At 41.6% G+C, this 17,257-nt stretch overlaps 1 protein-coding gene across 1 annotated transcript in view; it reads right to left on the bottom strand.

Moving 5' to 3' along the window:
* TES (testin LIM domain protein) overlaps nt 1–17,257 on the bottom strand; it is a 51,274-nt gene that overhangs the window by 17,828 nt on the left and 16,189 nt on the right. Inside the window, exon 2 of the mRNA XM_066262153.1 lies at nt 5,387–5,472. Within this exon, the coding sequence (XP_066118250.1) occupies nt 5,387–5,472 (86 nt within the window). The remainder of the gene's footprint in view (nt 1–5,386; nt 5,473–17,257) is intronic.

Genomic DNA, 17,257 nt, shown 5'->3' with positions numbered 1-17,257 from the left:
GACAGAGAGAGAGAGTCAGAGAGAGGGATAGATAGAGACAGACAGACAGGAAGGGTGAGAGATGAGAAGCATCAATTTTTGTTTGTTTGTTGCAACACTTTAGTTGTTCATTGATTGCTTTCTCATATGTGCCTTGACTGTGGGGCTACGGCAGACCGAGTAACCTCTATGACTTTAAAAGATGCAAAGGAAGACTGGTAGACTGGGAAGTTCTAAGGTGTTAGGCAAGGAGGGTTATTTGTACTAAAAGGTTTATCATACCAAAAAGTGCAGCACATTAACACAGACACATACGCAAGACAAGTCAAAACTGTATACTCACAGTTTTACATTACAACTTCAGAGTTTTTGTAAGAGTTTCAAAATTTACAAAAGCATTGCTTCAAAAAATAGTTTCAAACTGAAGGCATTCAAACTACCCCCACATTCTCCCCCCAAAAAGAAATGATTTTTATATCCCAAGTTGTAAAATTTAATATTATACCAAGGCAAGCAGTGGCAACTGGAGTGCTCTGACATGCTGCCAGCATTCACAGTGGTTTAAAGAGATGTTCATGGCTCTGCTACAAACCATAACTTCAGAAGGCCTGGAAGCTGCCCTTTTATAACAGGGATACACATATATGGACTTAAGCGTGGGCCTCTGTTGTAGAATTCAACACAGACATTAATCCATTTATGGTAGGGAATTTTTAGTTTCAGTCAGCTCTACACCAATCAGAAATTCTCTGAACAGATGTATGCTATATTCAAATGAAAACACAACTGTTTAATTGGAAGAATTTATCAATAAGAAGAATAATTCTGTTATGCATATGATAAATGATCTATGGTTTAAATGATGTCACTGTGCTTTCAATATAAAATAACTTGCTACAAACTTCCTGAAATGTTGCATTTATGTATTACATTTCATAAATATTTGTTATGTCTAAATATTACTTGAAAGTGTGCCCAGAAGGTCATAGTTCTCATTTAGTGTCAGGCATTGTCAATCTTTTCCTCTCTTCTCATCTTGTAATCACTGGTGCACTGAAGACGGGAGAGCTCACTGTCCACGGAGATGTCTATGCCACACAAGTGGCACACATCAGAGAAGACAGCCTGGCCTCGTCTGACAGGCACTACTCATGAGAGCTTAAGCTGGGTTCTAACTTCCGCTCTGCCATATACAAAGGTGGTGGTGATAAGGAAGTTTTCAGCAAGCTTTGGGTCCAAATTCCAGCTTTGCCATCTTTAAACCATGTCTTTGGCAAATTATTTGACTTTCCTATGTCCTTGATTTCTCACATATAAAACGGGAAAACTACCACTTATCTCAAAGGTACAATCAGGTACATAAAATGTACCATAAAAAGGTACATAAAATGTTATGGTAAGCTGAATTTTAAGATGGTCCCTATCACCTTTAACCCCTGGTGTTACTTCCATTACTATTTACTTTATATGGCAAAAGGGAGGTTATTCATGCCAATCTAATCTAATCACATGAACCCTAAAAAGCAATGAGTTTTCTCGGCTGAGAGAAGAGGAAGTCAAAGAGGCTTGAGGGGCAGGAAGGACCCTAAGCACTACTGTTGGCTGAGAATGGAGGTGGCTCTGGGCAGAGGAAAGTGAGTGGCTTCTAAACCTGAGAGTAGCCCCTGGCTGGCAGCCAGCAGAAAACAGGAACCTCACCTACAACCACGCGGTAATCACTCTGCCAACATCAGCACTGAGTCTGGGGGCAGATTCTTCTACCAGAGTTTCCAAATAAGAGCCCAACCTGGCCAACACTTTGATTTTAGCCTTTTGAGACCCTAGCAGAGAATCCAGATAAGCCTGACCAGACTTCTGATGTTGAATTAAAAGTAGGTGTTGTTTTAACCTGCTAAATTTGTACAAATTGTTGTGCAGCAATAGAAAGTTATTACACGTGCTTACTGGTGTGCAGCACATAGCAAATGTTCATAAATTATATTTTTTATTAATAACTCATAGCTCAAATAAGTCATTTTAACAGCCTTGGCGTTTAGTTCTTTGATACATAAAATGAGGTGTGGCTCGTAGTTATGTGACAGGTTCCACTAAACTTCTATGAACTAAGAATTCACTTTTAGCTCTTTACAACCATGCTCAGGCCGGCTGGCTTTCTTCCATGCACTCCACAGATCCAGTCCACACCCTTCATTACCCTGCGCTGTGCCCCTGGAGGCAGTGGGCTACCTTCTTCCCGCAATGGAAGGGGCCAGCAGGATATGTGAGTGATGAATGGTTAGGTATATTTTGCTCCTGGCTTCCTACAAGTGTACAACATACTAAGGGGAAAAATGATCCCTTATGTGGGGGGGGGGGGGTGAAGGCAGGGGAAGAGGGTGCTACGGACTGAACTGCATACCTCAAATTCTTATGTTCAGGTCCTAACCCCCAATGTGCCTGGATTTGGAGATTAAAGTTATATGAGGTCATAAGGGTAGGGGGTCAATCTAACAGAACTGGTGGCCTTCTAACAAGGACACACACTGAAGAAAGGCCATATGAGGACACAGCAAGAAGGTGGCCGTCTACAAACCAGGAAGAGGATCCTCACCAGACCCATGCTGGCATCCTCAGTCTGGACTTCTAGCCTCCAGAATTAAAGAAAAGAAATATCTGTTCTTTAAACCACACCATCTATTGTACTTTGTTACGGAAACCTGAGCAGACTAACACTGGGGCAAGAAGGGCTTCTCAGAGGCAGTGTTTGAGCTGAACGTGAAGAACAGGAAGCACTTTTGTTTCCTGGTGGTGAGATGTAGGGTCTTTCCAGGCAAAGGAGACATGCTACAAGGCCCAGGAACTTCAGGGAGCAGCAGCTGTCCAAGCTGCTGGGGCACAGGGCTTGGAAGGGAAGCGGGAGAGGAGGCTGAGAGAGCAAGCCGAGGCCGACACTGAGGTTTAGCATCAAACACCAAGGGCTTGGCCTCAAGGATCAAGTTCAGCAGGATAGCACCAAAGGTTCTCAAGCTATTGGGAAGTATAAAATAGCACTCCCTTCAGAAGACCATCTCTGTCACTGTGTGGAAGAACAGATGGTGAAAAGTAGAGAATAATTTAGATCTAACTTTCGCATTGTGCCTCATGAAGCCCCAAGGGTCCTGGAAGTCAAGGGTCACCATGGAAATGGAGAGGGCAGCTCAGGAGGCAGGGTTCTGGGACCCCACGCCACCTTAATCACAGCATTTCTGTGGCCTCAGTCTAGACCTGGAATCCTCGCTACACTCAGAAGAGCCAGCCTACACTTCAGAGACTACTGAACAATGCCTCATCTGGAGGTCAAAGGCACTGCCCTCAAAGCCTTTTAGTTGTGGTGGCAAAGTCAGAGAATTATCAAGAATTCTAAGAAAAAAAGTGCCTGGACCCCTGCCAGGAAGAAGACAGAATGAGTACCACGTGGACGGGCCATGCTGACTGCAGGTCATGCCAAAGCCCTGGTCTTCATGTCTCTTAACTTTCTCAGGCTCCACCCAGACAAGTAAACAATTCTGCAGGGAAACAAATTTTTCTTAAGTAATTTTCATACCACAGAAATCTACTATGGTCTGACGTATTTTTATCTCAAACTATCAGATAATAGTGATGTGCAATAGAAAACTAATATAAAGCAAACAAAAATTACTATAAACGAATCTTCTGGTTTAGAGAAAAAATGCTAGTGCTTAGAAATGAGCTTGGAAAATCTCATGGCAGTTTTGACAACTGTACAGCAGAAGTAAAGACTATTTTAAGATTCTAAGGTAAGAACTATGCCCAGCAGAGGGCAGTGCAGCTCTCCACAAAACCTTATCAGCACACCAGAGATGGTGCGCATAGACTGAGCTGAAATGTTCTAATCCAGGAAAACTACGTGGTGTCTAGTGAGTTTACATTTCTGAAACATGTCAGACATATGGCCTAACTTCTCTGTCCCTTGAAAAGGTAATATGAGAGTGAGCTATTAAAGTCTTATAATTCAAAAACTCCCTAGAAAATCTTAACTCCTTACAAATAAAGAACTGTTCATCATTTCTGGGAGGAATGGGGTTTCTGTTGTCTTCACTATTTAAAACAACTGCCTTTGTTTCCTATAACTTACTAAATAAGCTAGATTATAAAAGAGCCTAATATCCCAACTATTTTTTTTACATTCTTCTTTAATTTATGCTGTACACAGCCCCAATAGCTGATGAAATTTTTACTTTAGATAGTTTCCTATAGAAATAGGCAATACAGAAGTAGTTTCCAAGTATGATTCATTCTAACAGGCAGCTGCATCCTAATAATGTAAAATGATTATTTTTGGTTTTTTCCTTCTAATAATACTGTGCTGATTCTAGCTTTGAACAGACTTATGAACTACCATTATGGTCCTGACAGTCATTAATGAACAACACTTATATTCTTCATAAGTACAGGTTTTAAATACAATTTGGGGTTTATATGTACACAACATTACTTTTAAAAACATGCAAGTCAGGCCTGACCAGCGATAGGGCAGTGGATAGAGCGTCGAATTGGGACGCGGAGGACCCAGGTTCAAACCCCTGAGGTCACCAGCTTGAGCACGGGCTCATCTGGTTTGAGCAAAGCTCACCAGCTTGAGCCCAATGTTGCTGGTTTGAGCAAGGGGTCACTCGATCTGCTGTAGCCCCCTGGTCAAGGCACATATAAGAAAGCAATCAATGAATAACTAAAGTGCCGCATCAAAGAATTGATGCTTCTCATCTCCTTCCTGTTTGACCCTCTCTCTGTCTTTCTCTGTCTCTGTTGCAAAACAAACAAAAACATCCAAGTCAAATCTACATTTTTGACCTACTAACATTTGTCCTCCATAAATAGGCATTTGGTTCCAATCAAGAACTGGCAATGATTTATTTTATTATCATAAATTCAAGTGCTTCCAAGTTCTTCAGCAGTGAATTTGTAACTGAAAATTTTGAAGAGGCCCGGATTCAAGTTTCCTGACAACCTGAACCTGGATACTCAATTATCGTGCATCTTTATTGTTTATTGCAAATATACGAACAAAATGTGCAAAGTTAGCAATAATTATAGAAAGACTAATAATTAAATTAATAAACAGTCCTTGGAGACTACCACCAACTTATTTGTTACTCAGAGAAGAGACACACTCAGTATTCTAAACTCCCAGGGAGACTGAAGAACAGCAAATAAATCAAACAATTGTAATTATAGTCACTATGGCCCAATTAGCTCAAACTTAAGACAGGAAGACAGGATAGTTTTATTTTTATTCACTTCTTAGAAAAGAATGTAACAGATGTGCAGTTCTGCAACGAGGACAGAGAACTTGTACGAGGCCCACTGTCTGAGGAAGCACTGCCAGCGACCAAAATTCCTAATGTGGTTGTTGTTTTGAAAATATTACCTCCAGAAGTGCAGTTCAAATCCTTCACATTTTTCTTTGCATTTTAAACAGGGGGCTCCAAATCCTTGCTCATGACCCAAGCCCATCTGTTAAAAAGAAAACAATGTGGATTTATTATTCCATATTTTAAAAACCTAAAAATTTCAACAAAACACTCTTTTAATTCCACTTACCACTCCTGCTTATAAAACTTTCAAACAAATCTTTTACGAGTATCACGTTGTTTAGTCGACAATGACACCCAGGCATGTATATGGTGACTCTAAGCACAAACATAACATTCCGATTGCTTTTTTCATGAAAAGCAAAGCACCAGAATAAAACTATGTAGAAGACTACAAATACTGCAATTTACAAAAAGTCATGAATCGATACCTTTGGCCACTACACGCCCTGTATATAACAGGTACAAGGAGTTAAAAAGTAAGCCTGGTCCCAGATGACATATTTTCCAGCAAATAAGAAATGTGTGAAAGGTTTTAGGCATTGCAATAAAAATAGAATTTTATATCATGATAAAAACAGTAACAAACATATTGAATGCCAAGGAACTGAGATAAGCATTTAGCTCATAACCTTATAAAATGCTTATAAAGTAGGTGACATTATTGTCCATATTAGAGATGAACAAAAGAAATTCAGAGAGGTTATGGAACTTGCTTAGGATCAAATGTGATTAAGTCCGGGTCTGGACAACCCTGAGGTCTGTGGTTTTAGACTCAGGTGGTGGTGGGCAATTACTATTGCCCATATTATGTTTTTCTTTACCAAATTAAATACCGATTCTCAGGAACTTGCTCATACATGACCTGAGGGCGGGGGAGGACATGAGGGAAGGACACAGGAAAGCAGCATAAGCTCTTTTACCAACTCCTGATATTACAGTAAAAATGATCAGCCAGCTTTGCATCAGCACATTTGAAAACAAATAGCTTATTTTGTGTTTTAACTATCACATCAGTGACTACTGAAACATTCACTATCTGCTAGTGCCTGGAAAAAGTGACAGCTGCTTCTCACAGGCTCTCCTGTAACCTTACCAAGCTGGGTTGTCACCAAGCATTCAAAACCACACTTTAACTTGTTCCTTGAAAGATCAGCTTGACCACAACCTGAAGTTGAATAATTAAATTAACAGGAAACCCCTCTTTCTTTTTTTAAATACAGAAAAGCCTTCCTTGTTTTTCTGAAGAAACTCACCACATCCTCTGACCATAACTAAGGGTATATTCAAAACAGGCTGGTCCACTCAGCTGCTTAGAAGAGGCCATGCCATTTACGCCATTTGAAGTCAGACTATCTCAAGCATGCTCTCTAATGGTGACAAGAACTGAGCAACAGTAAGTGAATTGCATCCCTTCTGCCATATCTATGTTACCAATGTTCAAAAGAATTATAATTCTCCAAATTGTATATTTAACTTTAACACTAGAATACACTTTTTTTTCTTGTGAGGAATCAAACTGCTTCCCAGATGACCACAGTGCACAGATAAAAGGGGCTGAGCAAGACCCAGAGAGCTGGCCATTTGAGTTTTCAGGTCTTCTGTAACGAGTTGTGCAGTTACAGAGTTTCATCCATTGTGACTCCCACAGTAAAATGAACAGCACATCTAAATGGGTGTATTCTTCTCCAAGCCTTTCCTAGTCTTGCAATAAGAAGCTTTACCAATCCTGGACTCACCTGGAGTGCGGATTTGCTTCCTGCTGTGTTCCCTGACTCTCCTGCTAAACTATGACCCCAAATGAAAATTAGGATTATATTATTAAGGCTCAATCACATAATCAGTTAAAATCAATTGCTTTTATATTCTCTTACATGGAATTCACATTAAGAAATGTTCTATCTTGCAACACAGAACATACACATACACACACACACACACACACTTATATGTGTGTAAGCATGTGTAAATCTTGAAACAAAGACTTACTGGCCTGTCCTAGACAATACTGGGACTGGGTGACTTCTGCCTCTAAATTAAGTGGCCACCTAAATAAATTCTTGCCTGCTTTTAAATCTGACTTTAGAGTACTGAGCAACATTGGGCTCAGTACTCTAGTACCACAAACATACTGGAACACCATCGCGCTTCTGTTTCTGAATAAAACTTGGAAGCTCAGCTAATATCACCAGACCCTCCAACACTCAGCAGACACTTAACACGAAGGCCTTGGCGCAGCTCACTGCTGATTTAGTCAGTCAGCCTTGGAAAGGAGTAAATTGTTCCTTTCCTACCATTTTAGCTTCTTAAAAATGTTGCCGAATTATTTATTAGAATTATTAAAAGTGGTCGTGTTCCATGAACATGTGCTTGTTCAGGTGCCCACCACCTCCCAGTGCTGTGCAGGCTGAGGCGCCCTGGGGTGAGAGATCGGGAAGCTCAAGTCCAGAGGACGCGACCTGCTCCTGGTCACCAGTCAACGGCAGGCTGACCGAAACTGGGCGCCTGACTCCCGCTCGCCAGGGCTGCAGCAGGAGACCTTACATCGTCCGATGGGAGCCCGTCAGTCTTCCAAGCAGACACCCTGTCGACTCTGCTTCCAGAAGGACCACAGGCCTCCCCATGTATTAGACCTTCAGAGAACTTTACAGAGGGAAGACCTGAATCTGGCAGGAGGTTGGGAAAGCTCTTCTAAACAAGTGATGCTTGAACTGTGATCAAAAGGAGGGGCCGCAGCGAGGTCAGGAGAGGAGGGGAGCAGACTCAGGGCAGAGCGGACAGGCTGTGGCGAGGGTGGTGTGGTAGGAGCCAACAACATCTCAGGACGCCTGAAAGTGGAGAGTGGCCTTGTCACAGGCAGAGTGGGCCTTTCCTCCCTTTTCCTTTTCCTTTTCCTTTTCCCAAGGAAGAAATACATTTCAAACATCTGGCACCATGTCCTGGGCCCGGGTTTAACAGGAAAAGGTATTTATTTCCAGAGACAGGATGAGACTGTAAAGGAGAAAGTGCTAGAAAACAGTCAGGCAGTAGCCTGACCTGTGGTGGCGCAGTGGATAAAGCCTAGACCTGGAATGCTGAGGTCGCTGGTTTGAAACTCTGGGCTTGCCTGGTCAAGGCACATATGGGAGTTGATGCTTCCTTCTCTTCCCCCTTCCTTTCTTTCTTTCTCTCTCTCTCTCTCTCTCTCTCTCTCTCTCCTCTCTAAGATGAATAAAAATTTAATAAAAAAAATTAAAAAAGAAAAAGAAAACAGCCAGGCAGTGGAGCTGAGTGTCAGAGGACAAGAGCCCCTCTCACGGCTGTGCTGGAGCCTCAGAGGGCCCAGGAAGACTGGGAGACCTGATTGAGGAAAGCAGACATTTGAGAAATGGCTCTATCTCCAACCCTGGGAAGCGCAGAAACCTCGCTCAGTGTTGTTTCAGCCCCGCTGGCTTGCCCGGAGGGCCAACTCAATCTCCACATGGGCTCCTTCCGGCTCTGCTGTGACCCCTAAGAAAAGCACACATCCCTCCCTTTCATCTTCTTCAAATCCTCGGACATAAGGCGCGAAAGCACTCTGAATATATCTGTCCCAAAGAGGGAACAAGCAAATGAAAGAGTGAAATGAGGTCATGACAATATGGTACCCTCTCTCCTGTGATATCCTGATGGAAATAGTTCTAATTAAAAATAAATACACACAAACAAAAAAGACACCTAGTTTCCAAAGCCACTGTCAGTAGCTAAAGCAACTAGACTATTAGACTGGTAATATACTTACTTCCCTTGGGGAGTTTCATTTAGAGAAATTATTTTATCCCTATAGGCACACAGCTGTAACACTTCAACCTGACGCCCACCACTGAGGGTCTCTAATGCCACATCACTGCAGCGCTGGGTGGGAACTTCTTCAACATTCTTACCCTCTTTATCAACCTGTTAGGATAAAAAAAAGCACAAGGCCACTCAACAAAGACATGTGGTTCATGTCTTCTCTGTTTACTACAGTACATGTTCCAGACTGAATTATAATCTAGACTACTATTGTGTTCTCTCTCTCTCTCTCTCTTTTAATTAAGTGAGAGGCAGGGAGGCAGACAGACTCTCACATGCATCCAAACAGGATCCATACAGCAAGTCCCCTACCAGGCAATGCTCTGCCCATCTGGGGCTGCTGGTGCATTGCTCGGCAACTGAGCTATTTTAGCACCTGAGGCGAGGCCATGGAACCATCACCAGTGGCTGGGGCCAACTTGCTCAAACCTTTCGAGCCATGGCTGCAGGAAGGGAAGAGAGGGAGAAGGGGGAAGAGAGATGGGGAGAGAAGCAGATGGTCACTTCTGCTGTGTGCCCTGACTGGGAATTGAATCTGGGACTTCCACATACCGGGCCAACACTTTACTGCTGAGCCAACCAGCCAGGGCCCTATTGTGTTCTCTAATCCTGTTAAATCCAATTTCTGTTATAAAACTGCACCAGAGCAAAAATCTCTATTAGGGTGAAGCAAATTTCTTCTGCTTCTGTTCCCACCCCAATTTAGGCATCTAGGCATCTGCCATTCTCCCCTTCACATCACACACATGAGATAAAGGGAAACACTAATTCTACTTCACAATACAGTGGGTTTCAGAGCCAGAGCTGCCCCAGGCACATTTTCTTCAGGTTGATCCCCAGACCTTTGGGGGCAGGGGTTCCCAGGAGCTGGGATTCACTCACTTTTCCCAGCCTCATCTCGCCTGCCCCAAGAGCTCAGCCAATTTCCCTCCCACCTTCACACTGCGGTCAGGATTCCCTCCAGTTCAGGACTCAGAATTCTTCTCACTGTGTGTCCTCCCTTCTCTTTATCCTCAACATAAACCACCCCTTCTGGTCATGGTCCTTCGCCTTTCCTCAAGAGCCAGGACTGTTCCTGGACATCTAGAACTCCTAAGTGAGACTCTGCCAGGTGTCTGGGCTCACGAATTCTGGATGAGGGGGAAGAACAGGGAAGGTACATGGGTGGGCTGGTGGGGAGGAAGGGGAGCCGGGAAGGCTCCTCAGCCACAGCATCCCGACTGTTAGGATGTGGCATGACAGACAATCACATGGCAGCATGCCAATCATGTCTTAATTAAAGTATCACATGGTTATAGATACTAGAGAACAAATCCGAGAACTGGGGAAATATAGACGGGTCCTTGTAGGAGATTCAGAAAAACCGGGACCTGGTCCCAAAATGCCATTGCCAAGTGCAGTGATTTTATAAGTCATTTTCTTCTTCTCTGGGCTTCATCTAGATGATGAATTAACAAGATCAACTCCAAGACAACTCTTAATTCTGTAATTATGACTGCAAACCATGTTTCAAATAACTTCACCTTAGTTTGTTATTCAACATGACCATCTGCTCAATGTTTTAAACACTAAATAGAAAATAATTATTCGAGAAAGCAAATATATTGTTGGCTCTGACCTTCTAAAGTTAGCTTGGAAGAATAGTTTATGAAATACACAAAGGAAACAAAAACAATTTAATTTCTGAGGGATAAGATTCCCTTCTGTTGAATGTATTGAATAATTATTTCGACAGCAAGTGTGATACAGTATCTCCTGTAGAGTTAACACTTGGTGCCCAAAAGCACAGGTTTTTTCCTAACACCACAAGTACCAAAGCTGTCTACTTCATTTACTTTTAGTAACATACTCTGGCCAGCATCAATACAAGGACATACTGATCAGTTTTTCTTTTTCAGTGTCAAAAAAAAAAAAAAAAAAGAGATCCTTTGGATCAACTTTATTTGGAAAACCTACAGTCAGGCTTTGGGAATACTTATCAAGGTTCTTTGAAAAAATTATCATAATATTTATCCTGAAACACTAGCCACAAAAAAATAAGTTTTTAAATATCCTTAACTATAGGCTCCAGAGACAGAACTTACACCCACCTTCTTTTGCCAGCTTATTTTGGGACAGGAAATGGGAATGGAATCAGTTTCTCCATAGTCATAATTTTTACTCAACCAGATAGGCTGGCAACATTTCAAGTGACCCTTCTGACCCAGAAAAGGGTATTGTATATCAGATACTTTAAAAGAAAAGAAGGGTAGGGTACATATGGTATTTCAAAGGTGGTCTGAGTCGATCTGCAGACAGTTTGGATCTGGAAGATATTATGCAGCAATTCAGGGTGAGATCATTCGATCATGCTGTTTTCATAACCAAATTTCTTTCTGGAGCAAGGAGTCATATGTTGTTACTAAGCAAGCTAGTGTTACTAAGACTTCTTTAATCATCTTGGAATGAAGATGACCAAAGTAGATTAAATATACATATATAATTTATATATATTACCCTTCTCTCTCTTTGTGTGTGTACATCTCTATTTATCAGCCTATCATATACATACACTTGATTATGTATGTATATATTTTCATATTATTATACTCTTAAAGAGCATTTTAGACCCTGTTCACATGAATGAACATTCTGCACTATGGAACTACATTTCTAAAGAAATAATTCCTCTCAGCACACGGTTCTTAAAAATCTAGTAGAATTAATGAAATCCCCTCCCATGAATCAATATATTTTGATTAATCATCTCTGACTCAAGATTTCAAATTGTTTTAGATTTTAACTTCATTGCCTGTTTTCCAATCTTTACCAAGACTTACAGTGCCAAAGCAGGAAAGGTTATAGAGAAAACCACACTTAAACAAAGAGGTACCCTTTAAGTTTTATACAATTTGGCAACTTTCCTAAGCAAAAATAAAAACTATTGTGATTAAGAACTCCTATTAGCCCTGGTGGGTTGGCTCAGCGGTAGAGCATCGGCCTGGCGTGCGGGGAACCCGGGTTTGATTCCCAGCCAGGGCACATAGGAGAAGCACCCATTTGCTTCTCCACCTCCCCTCCTTCCTCTCTGTCTCTCTCTTCCCCTCCCGCAGCCAAGGCTCCATTGGAGCAAAGATGGCCCGGGCCCTGGGGATGGCTCCTTGGCCTCTGCCCCAGGCGCTAGAGTGGCTCTGGTCTCGGCAGAGCGAGGCCCCGGAGGGGCAGAGCATCGCCCCCTGGTGGGCAGAGCATCGCCCCTGGTGGGCGTGCCGGGTGGATCCCAGTCGGGCTCATGCGGGAGTCTGTCTGACTGTCTCTCCCCGTTTCCAGCTTCAGAAAAATACAAAAAAAAAAAAAAAAAAAGAACTCCTATTAATTATTCTTAATAAAATTACTATATCCTTTACTTACAAGAATAAAATTCACCATTGCCCTCGCATACTCAAGTCTGAAACTCATGAGGAAGAATGGAGAACGAGCCCAGCACTCCTCATGCTGTGTGGCCGGGCTATATGTTCCCATGCTGCTGGTCTCTTCTCTAAAAATGACACAGTTTGTTAATGAGCGCCCTACTGACAGGAGTGAGGTGGAATCTAATTGTGGTTTTAATTTGCATTTCTCTGATGATTAGTGATGTTGAACATTTTTTTCATATGCCTATTGCCCTATGTTCTCTTTGGAGAACTGTATGTTCAGTTCTTTTGCTCATTTTTTTAAATTGGATTGTTTACCTTCCTGGTGTTGAATTTTAGAAGTTCTTTATAAATTTTAGTTATTAACCTCTTATCAGACGTACTGGTGAATATATTCTCCCATTGTGTGGGTTGTATTTTTATTTTGTTCATATTGTCTTTAGCTGTGCAAAAGCTTTTTAGTTTCATATAGTCCCATTTGTTTATCCCGTCCTTTATATTTCACTTGCCTATGGAGCTAGGGTGTGGAGAAAGGGAACTCTCCTGCACTGCTGGTGGGAATGCAGCCTGGTGCAGCCACTGTGGAAAACAGTATGGTCTTTCCTCAAAATATTAAAAATGAAACTGCCTTTTGACCCAGCTATCCCACTATTAGGAATATATCCCAAGAACACCAAATCACTGATTCAAAAGAAGATGTGCACCCCCATGTTTATGGCAGCATTGTTTACAATAGCCAAGATCTGGAAACAGCCCAGGTGTCCCTCAGTGGATGAGTGGATTAAAAAGCTATAGTATATATACACAATGGAATACTATGCGGCCGTGACAAGAAGGAAATCTTACCTTTTACGATGGCATGGATGGAGCCAGAGACTATTATGCTAAGTGAAATAAGCCAGGCAGAGAAAGACATATCATGTGATCTCACTTATACAGTATACAGTGGAATCCACTTATACAGTGGAATCTAAGGAACAAAATGAACTGAAGAATGAAATAGAGGCAGAGGTGGGGTCACAAGGACCAGAGAGACAGCTGTCAGAGGGGATGGGATCAGAGAAGGTGAAGGGATTAGTGCAATTATATATACATGACACATAGATAGAGATAACAGGACAGCAGGTCCCAGAGGGAAGAGGGGTGGGAGTTGGGGGAGGCAGACAAAGGGGATATAGGTAGGGACATGGGGGAGGGGGGAAGGGTGTTGTATTCAGTGGGATGCTTGAATCCATGTTAACACAATAAATTAAAATTAATTTAAAAAATGGCAGTTTGGTCCCTCCTGTCCACTACACTGTTCATGTTCAAACTTCTGTCATGTCAACCTGGGACCACTGCCTCCTAATTGACTACTCCCTTTGTATGAAGTCATATTGCTGCTCCCAAAATACTTCAGTAAAACCTAAAGATAATCACAACAATCTCCTTGTTAGGTATTTTAATGAGCTCGTGAATTTCAGGTCAGCACAGCCACGAAAGGGCCTTTCAAGCTGGCATCATCCTGGCGCCCACCACACTTTCCTCACGCCCCCTCCAGCAGGCTCTGCTTCCAGGGGCTCCCCCTGCCTGGACCTCCCTCCCTCGTCCCACATCTGGCAAAATTCCACTCTCTACAGAACCGATCTGAAAGTCAGTTACTCTGTGATACCTTTCTTCATCTATTCACCAAAATGTTCTTCTGAATTCTTATTTGGTCTTGATACAAATTCTATTTCTATAGAGCCTGAGATTTATAGAAATAATGAATTTTATTTATTAGCTGTTTTAATTACAAATGATCTTTAACATAGCACACCTTTACCCCAAGGAATCCCCGCTTCCAAGCACATACACAAAGGCTCTGGGCAAGGATGGTGATAATAATAAATGCAGCAGAAAACATTTATTTTTCTTTTATTAAATTGAAGTATAATTGGCATATAACATCAGACTAGTTTAAAATATAAAACGATTCAATATTTGTATACACTGAGAAATGGGCACCACAATAAACCTACTTACCATCTGTCACCTTAAATATACACAAATGTTTTTCCTGTGATGAGAACTTTTAAAATCTACTCTCTTAAGCAATTTTCAAATATGCAAAACAATATTATTTATTGAGCACTTATACTTCCAGGCATGGTTCTAAGTTTTTTACGCGGACCATCATATTTTACCCTCATAATAATCCTATGATAGTCTGAGGTATTATTATTATCCACATTCATCCAGATGAAGAAATTACAGCAAAGCCTTTTTAGCTTGCCCAAGGTGACTGTACTGCAAATACCTATGCTTAACCACTAGTGCCTAAACACAGGCCATGAACATGGAAACACCTTGGTTTAGAAAAACATTTAATAAATCAGTCTTTTTAAAAATAGAAAAAAACAGAATTTTTAACTTAAGAATAATCACTTAAGATCTTTAGTCGTCAATACCACTTATTCAGAAACAAATGGGAACAAAACTTTATTGCAGATTCCAGGGTTCATTTCCACCTCCCTCCAGCTTTTCAGTGTGTGAAGTACTGTACAAAGCCAGAACCTAATAGGAATCTATGTCACCAAATTCACAGTGAGCCAAATGAACTGACATCTTTTTGTTCACACACACTAGTAGATAGACTATTCTGTTATGGAGGAAAAGGAAATAGTGATCTTTCATTCTTAATAGTACTTTATAAAAATTCTATTCTGAAGGCACTGGGTCAGCCTTTCTGGAATGTTAACAAATGAAATAGATGACTCCCACCCCATCTTCCCCTAAATCTCTTAAGGCTGTGTAGTGACATAAGGACCATCACAAAGGCAAACTGTCTATACTACAATCTGAGACATAAGCAGGTTAGCTAAGACATCTAAGCAACCTCAGTAAATATGATAACATATCTGACAAAGATCAGAGTATGCCTGACCTGTGGTGGCGCAGTGGATAAAGTGTCGACCTGGAATGCTGAGGTCGCCGGTTCAAAACCCTGGGCTTGCCTGGTCAAGGCACATATGGGAGTTGATGCTTCCTGCTCCTCCCCCTGTTCTCTATCTCTCCCGCTCTCTCTCTCTCTCTCTCTCTCTCTCTAATAAAAATGAATAAATAAAATCTAAAAAAGTAAAAAAAAAAAAAAAAAAGATCAGAGTAGATCCTGGTGTGAATTTCTTCATAGGGAACATTAATTAATTTTAGTTTGGTAGAATATTTTTAAGCACTTCTGATTATACTTTTTTATTTTTATTTTATTGATGTTAGAGAGAGAAAGGGAGAGAGCAGGAGAGAGACAACATCTGTTCCTGTCTGTGCCCTGACCAGGGATCGAACAGGCAACCTCGGTGCTTTAAGACGACACTCTTAACCAACCAAGCTATCTGGCCAGGGCATGATTATACTTTTTCTTAATGAGTACTGGTGGCTTTGAGGGTGCAGGTAGTAGTAGAAATACCTCAACCACCATCTGTTAAGCTGTTACTACCTGCCAGGCACCATATATATATATATATATATATATATATATATATGTCATCTCATTCACTTCTCAAAGCAACCTGTGGGAAACTGTTATCCGTATTCACAAACAAGGAAACTTAGACATGTACACATTAAGTAATTGTGCAAGACTGCCCAGCAGGCAAGAAGCAGAGCTGAGATCTGAATCCAGGCATTTCTAACTCCTAATCCAGGGTTCTTAACTATAAAGTTATAGTGTCTTTTTATACAAAATGAGACTATGAAGCTAAGTAATAATTTAACGGAGTGATATTTCTCATCTGTACCTTTCCTGGAACAATAGGTTTTGATCTGAAAGACTATCTGTTTGTCACTATCTAGGAGTTCCTCCTTCCCAGAAAAATCTGAGAACTGATTATTATTATAAGAAACCAGAATGTGTGCATACCAGCTGTACTAACACTGAAGACCTGGAGTGATTAATTCACACACACACACTCACACACACGGGCCTTCAAAATAATGGGGTGTGAGTCAAGGAAGATCCAGGGTCCTGATGCAAAACAAGTCTCATCCAATGTTATAGTAAGAGAAAAAGAAATACTCAAATATGAACAAATTAAATCTCGAGTTAAAGATCTATTCAAAATGTAGACTTGGCCCTGGCCGGTTGGCTCAGTGGTAGAGCGTCGGCCTGGCATGCAGAAGTCCCGGGTTCGATTACCAGCCAGGGCACACAGGAGAAGTGCCCATCTGCTTCTCCACCCCTCCCCCTCTCCTTCCTCTTTGTCTCTCTCTTCCCCTCCCGCAGTGAGGCTCCACTGGAGCAAAGATGGCCCGGGAGCTGGGGATGGCTCCTTGGCCTCTGCCCCAGGCGCTAGAGTGGCTCTGGTCACAACAGAGCGACGCCCCGGAGGGGCAGAGCATCGCCCCCTGATGGGCGTGCCGGGTGGATCCCGGTCGGGAGCATGCGGGAGTCTGACTGTCTGTCTCTCCCGGTTTCCAGCTTCAGAAAAAAAAAAAATGTAGACTTATCACTAGTACTGAGAACAATTTGTGATATTATATATACAGCTAACAAAAGTAGGGAATATTTCAAAATGAATATGAAGTTATAAATATCCTCTAATTTTTGTGAGCAGTGGCCAGGGATAATATAATGAGGCAAACACTGAAATATCAGTATTTCCAGTTTTTAAAAATCATTAATTTCTACATTTACAATGCAAAACTTCTGTATTAGTTACAAATCACCCCAAAACTTGGTGGCTGAAAATAACAATTATCATCTCA

Source organism: Saccopteryx bilineata, chromosome 2, assembly GCF_036850765.1.
Source record: "Saccopteryx bilineata isolate mSacBil1 chromosome 2, mSacBil1_pri_phased_curated, whole genome shotgun sequence".
NCBI lineage: Eukaryota > Metazoa > Chordata > Mammalia > Chiroptera > Emballonuridae > Saccopteryx > Saccopteryx bilineata.
The sequence above is the reverse complement of the archived record's forward strand: the minus strand, read 5'-3'. Positions and strand labels throughout refer to the sequence as shown.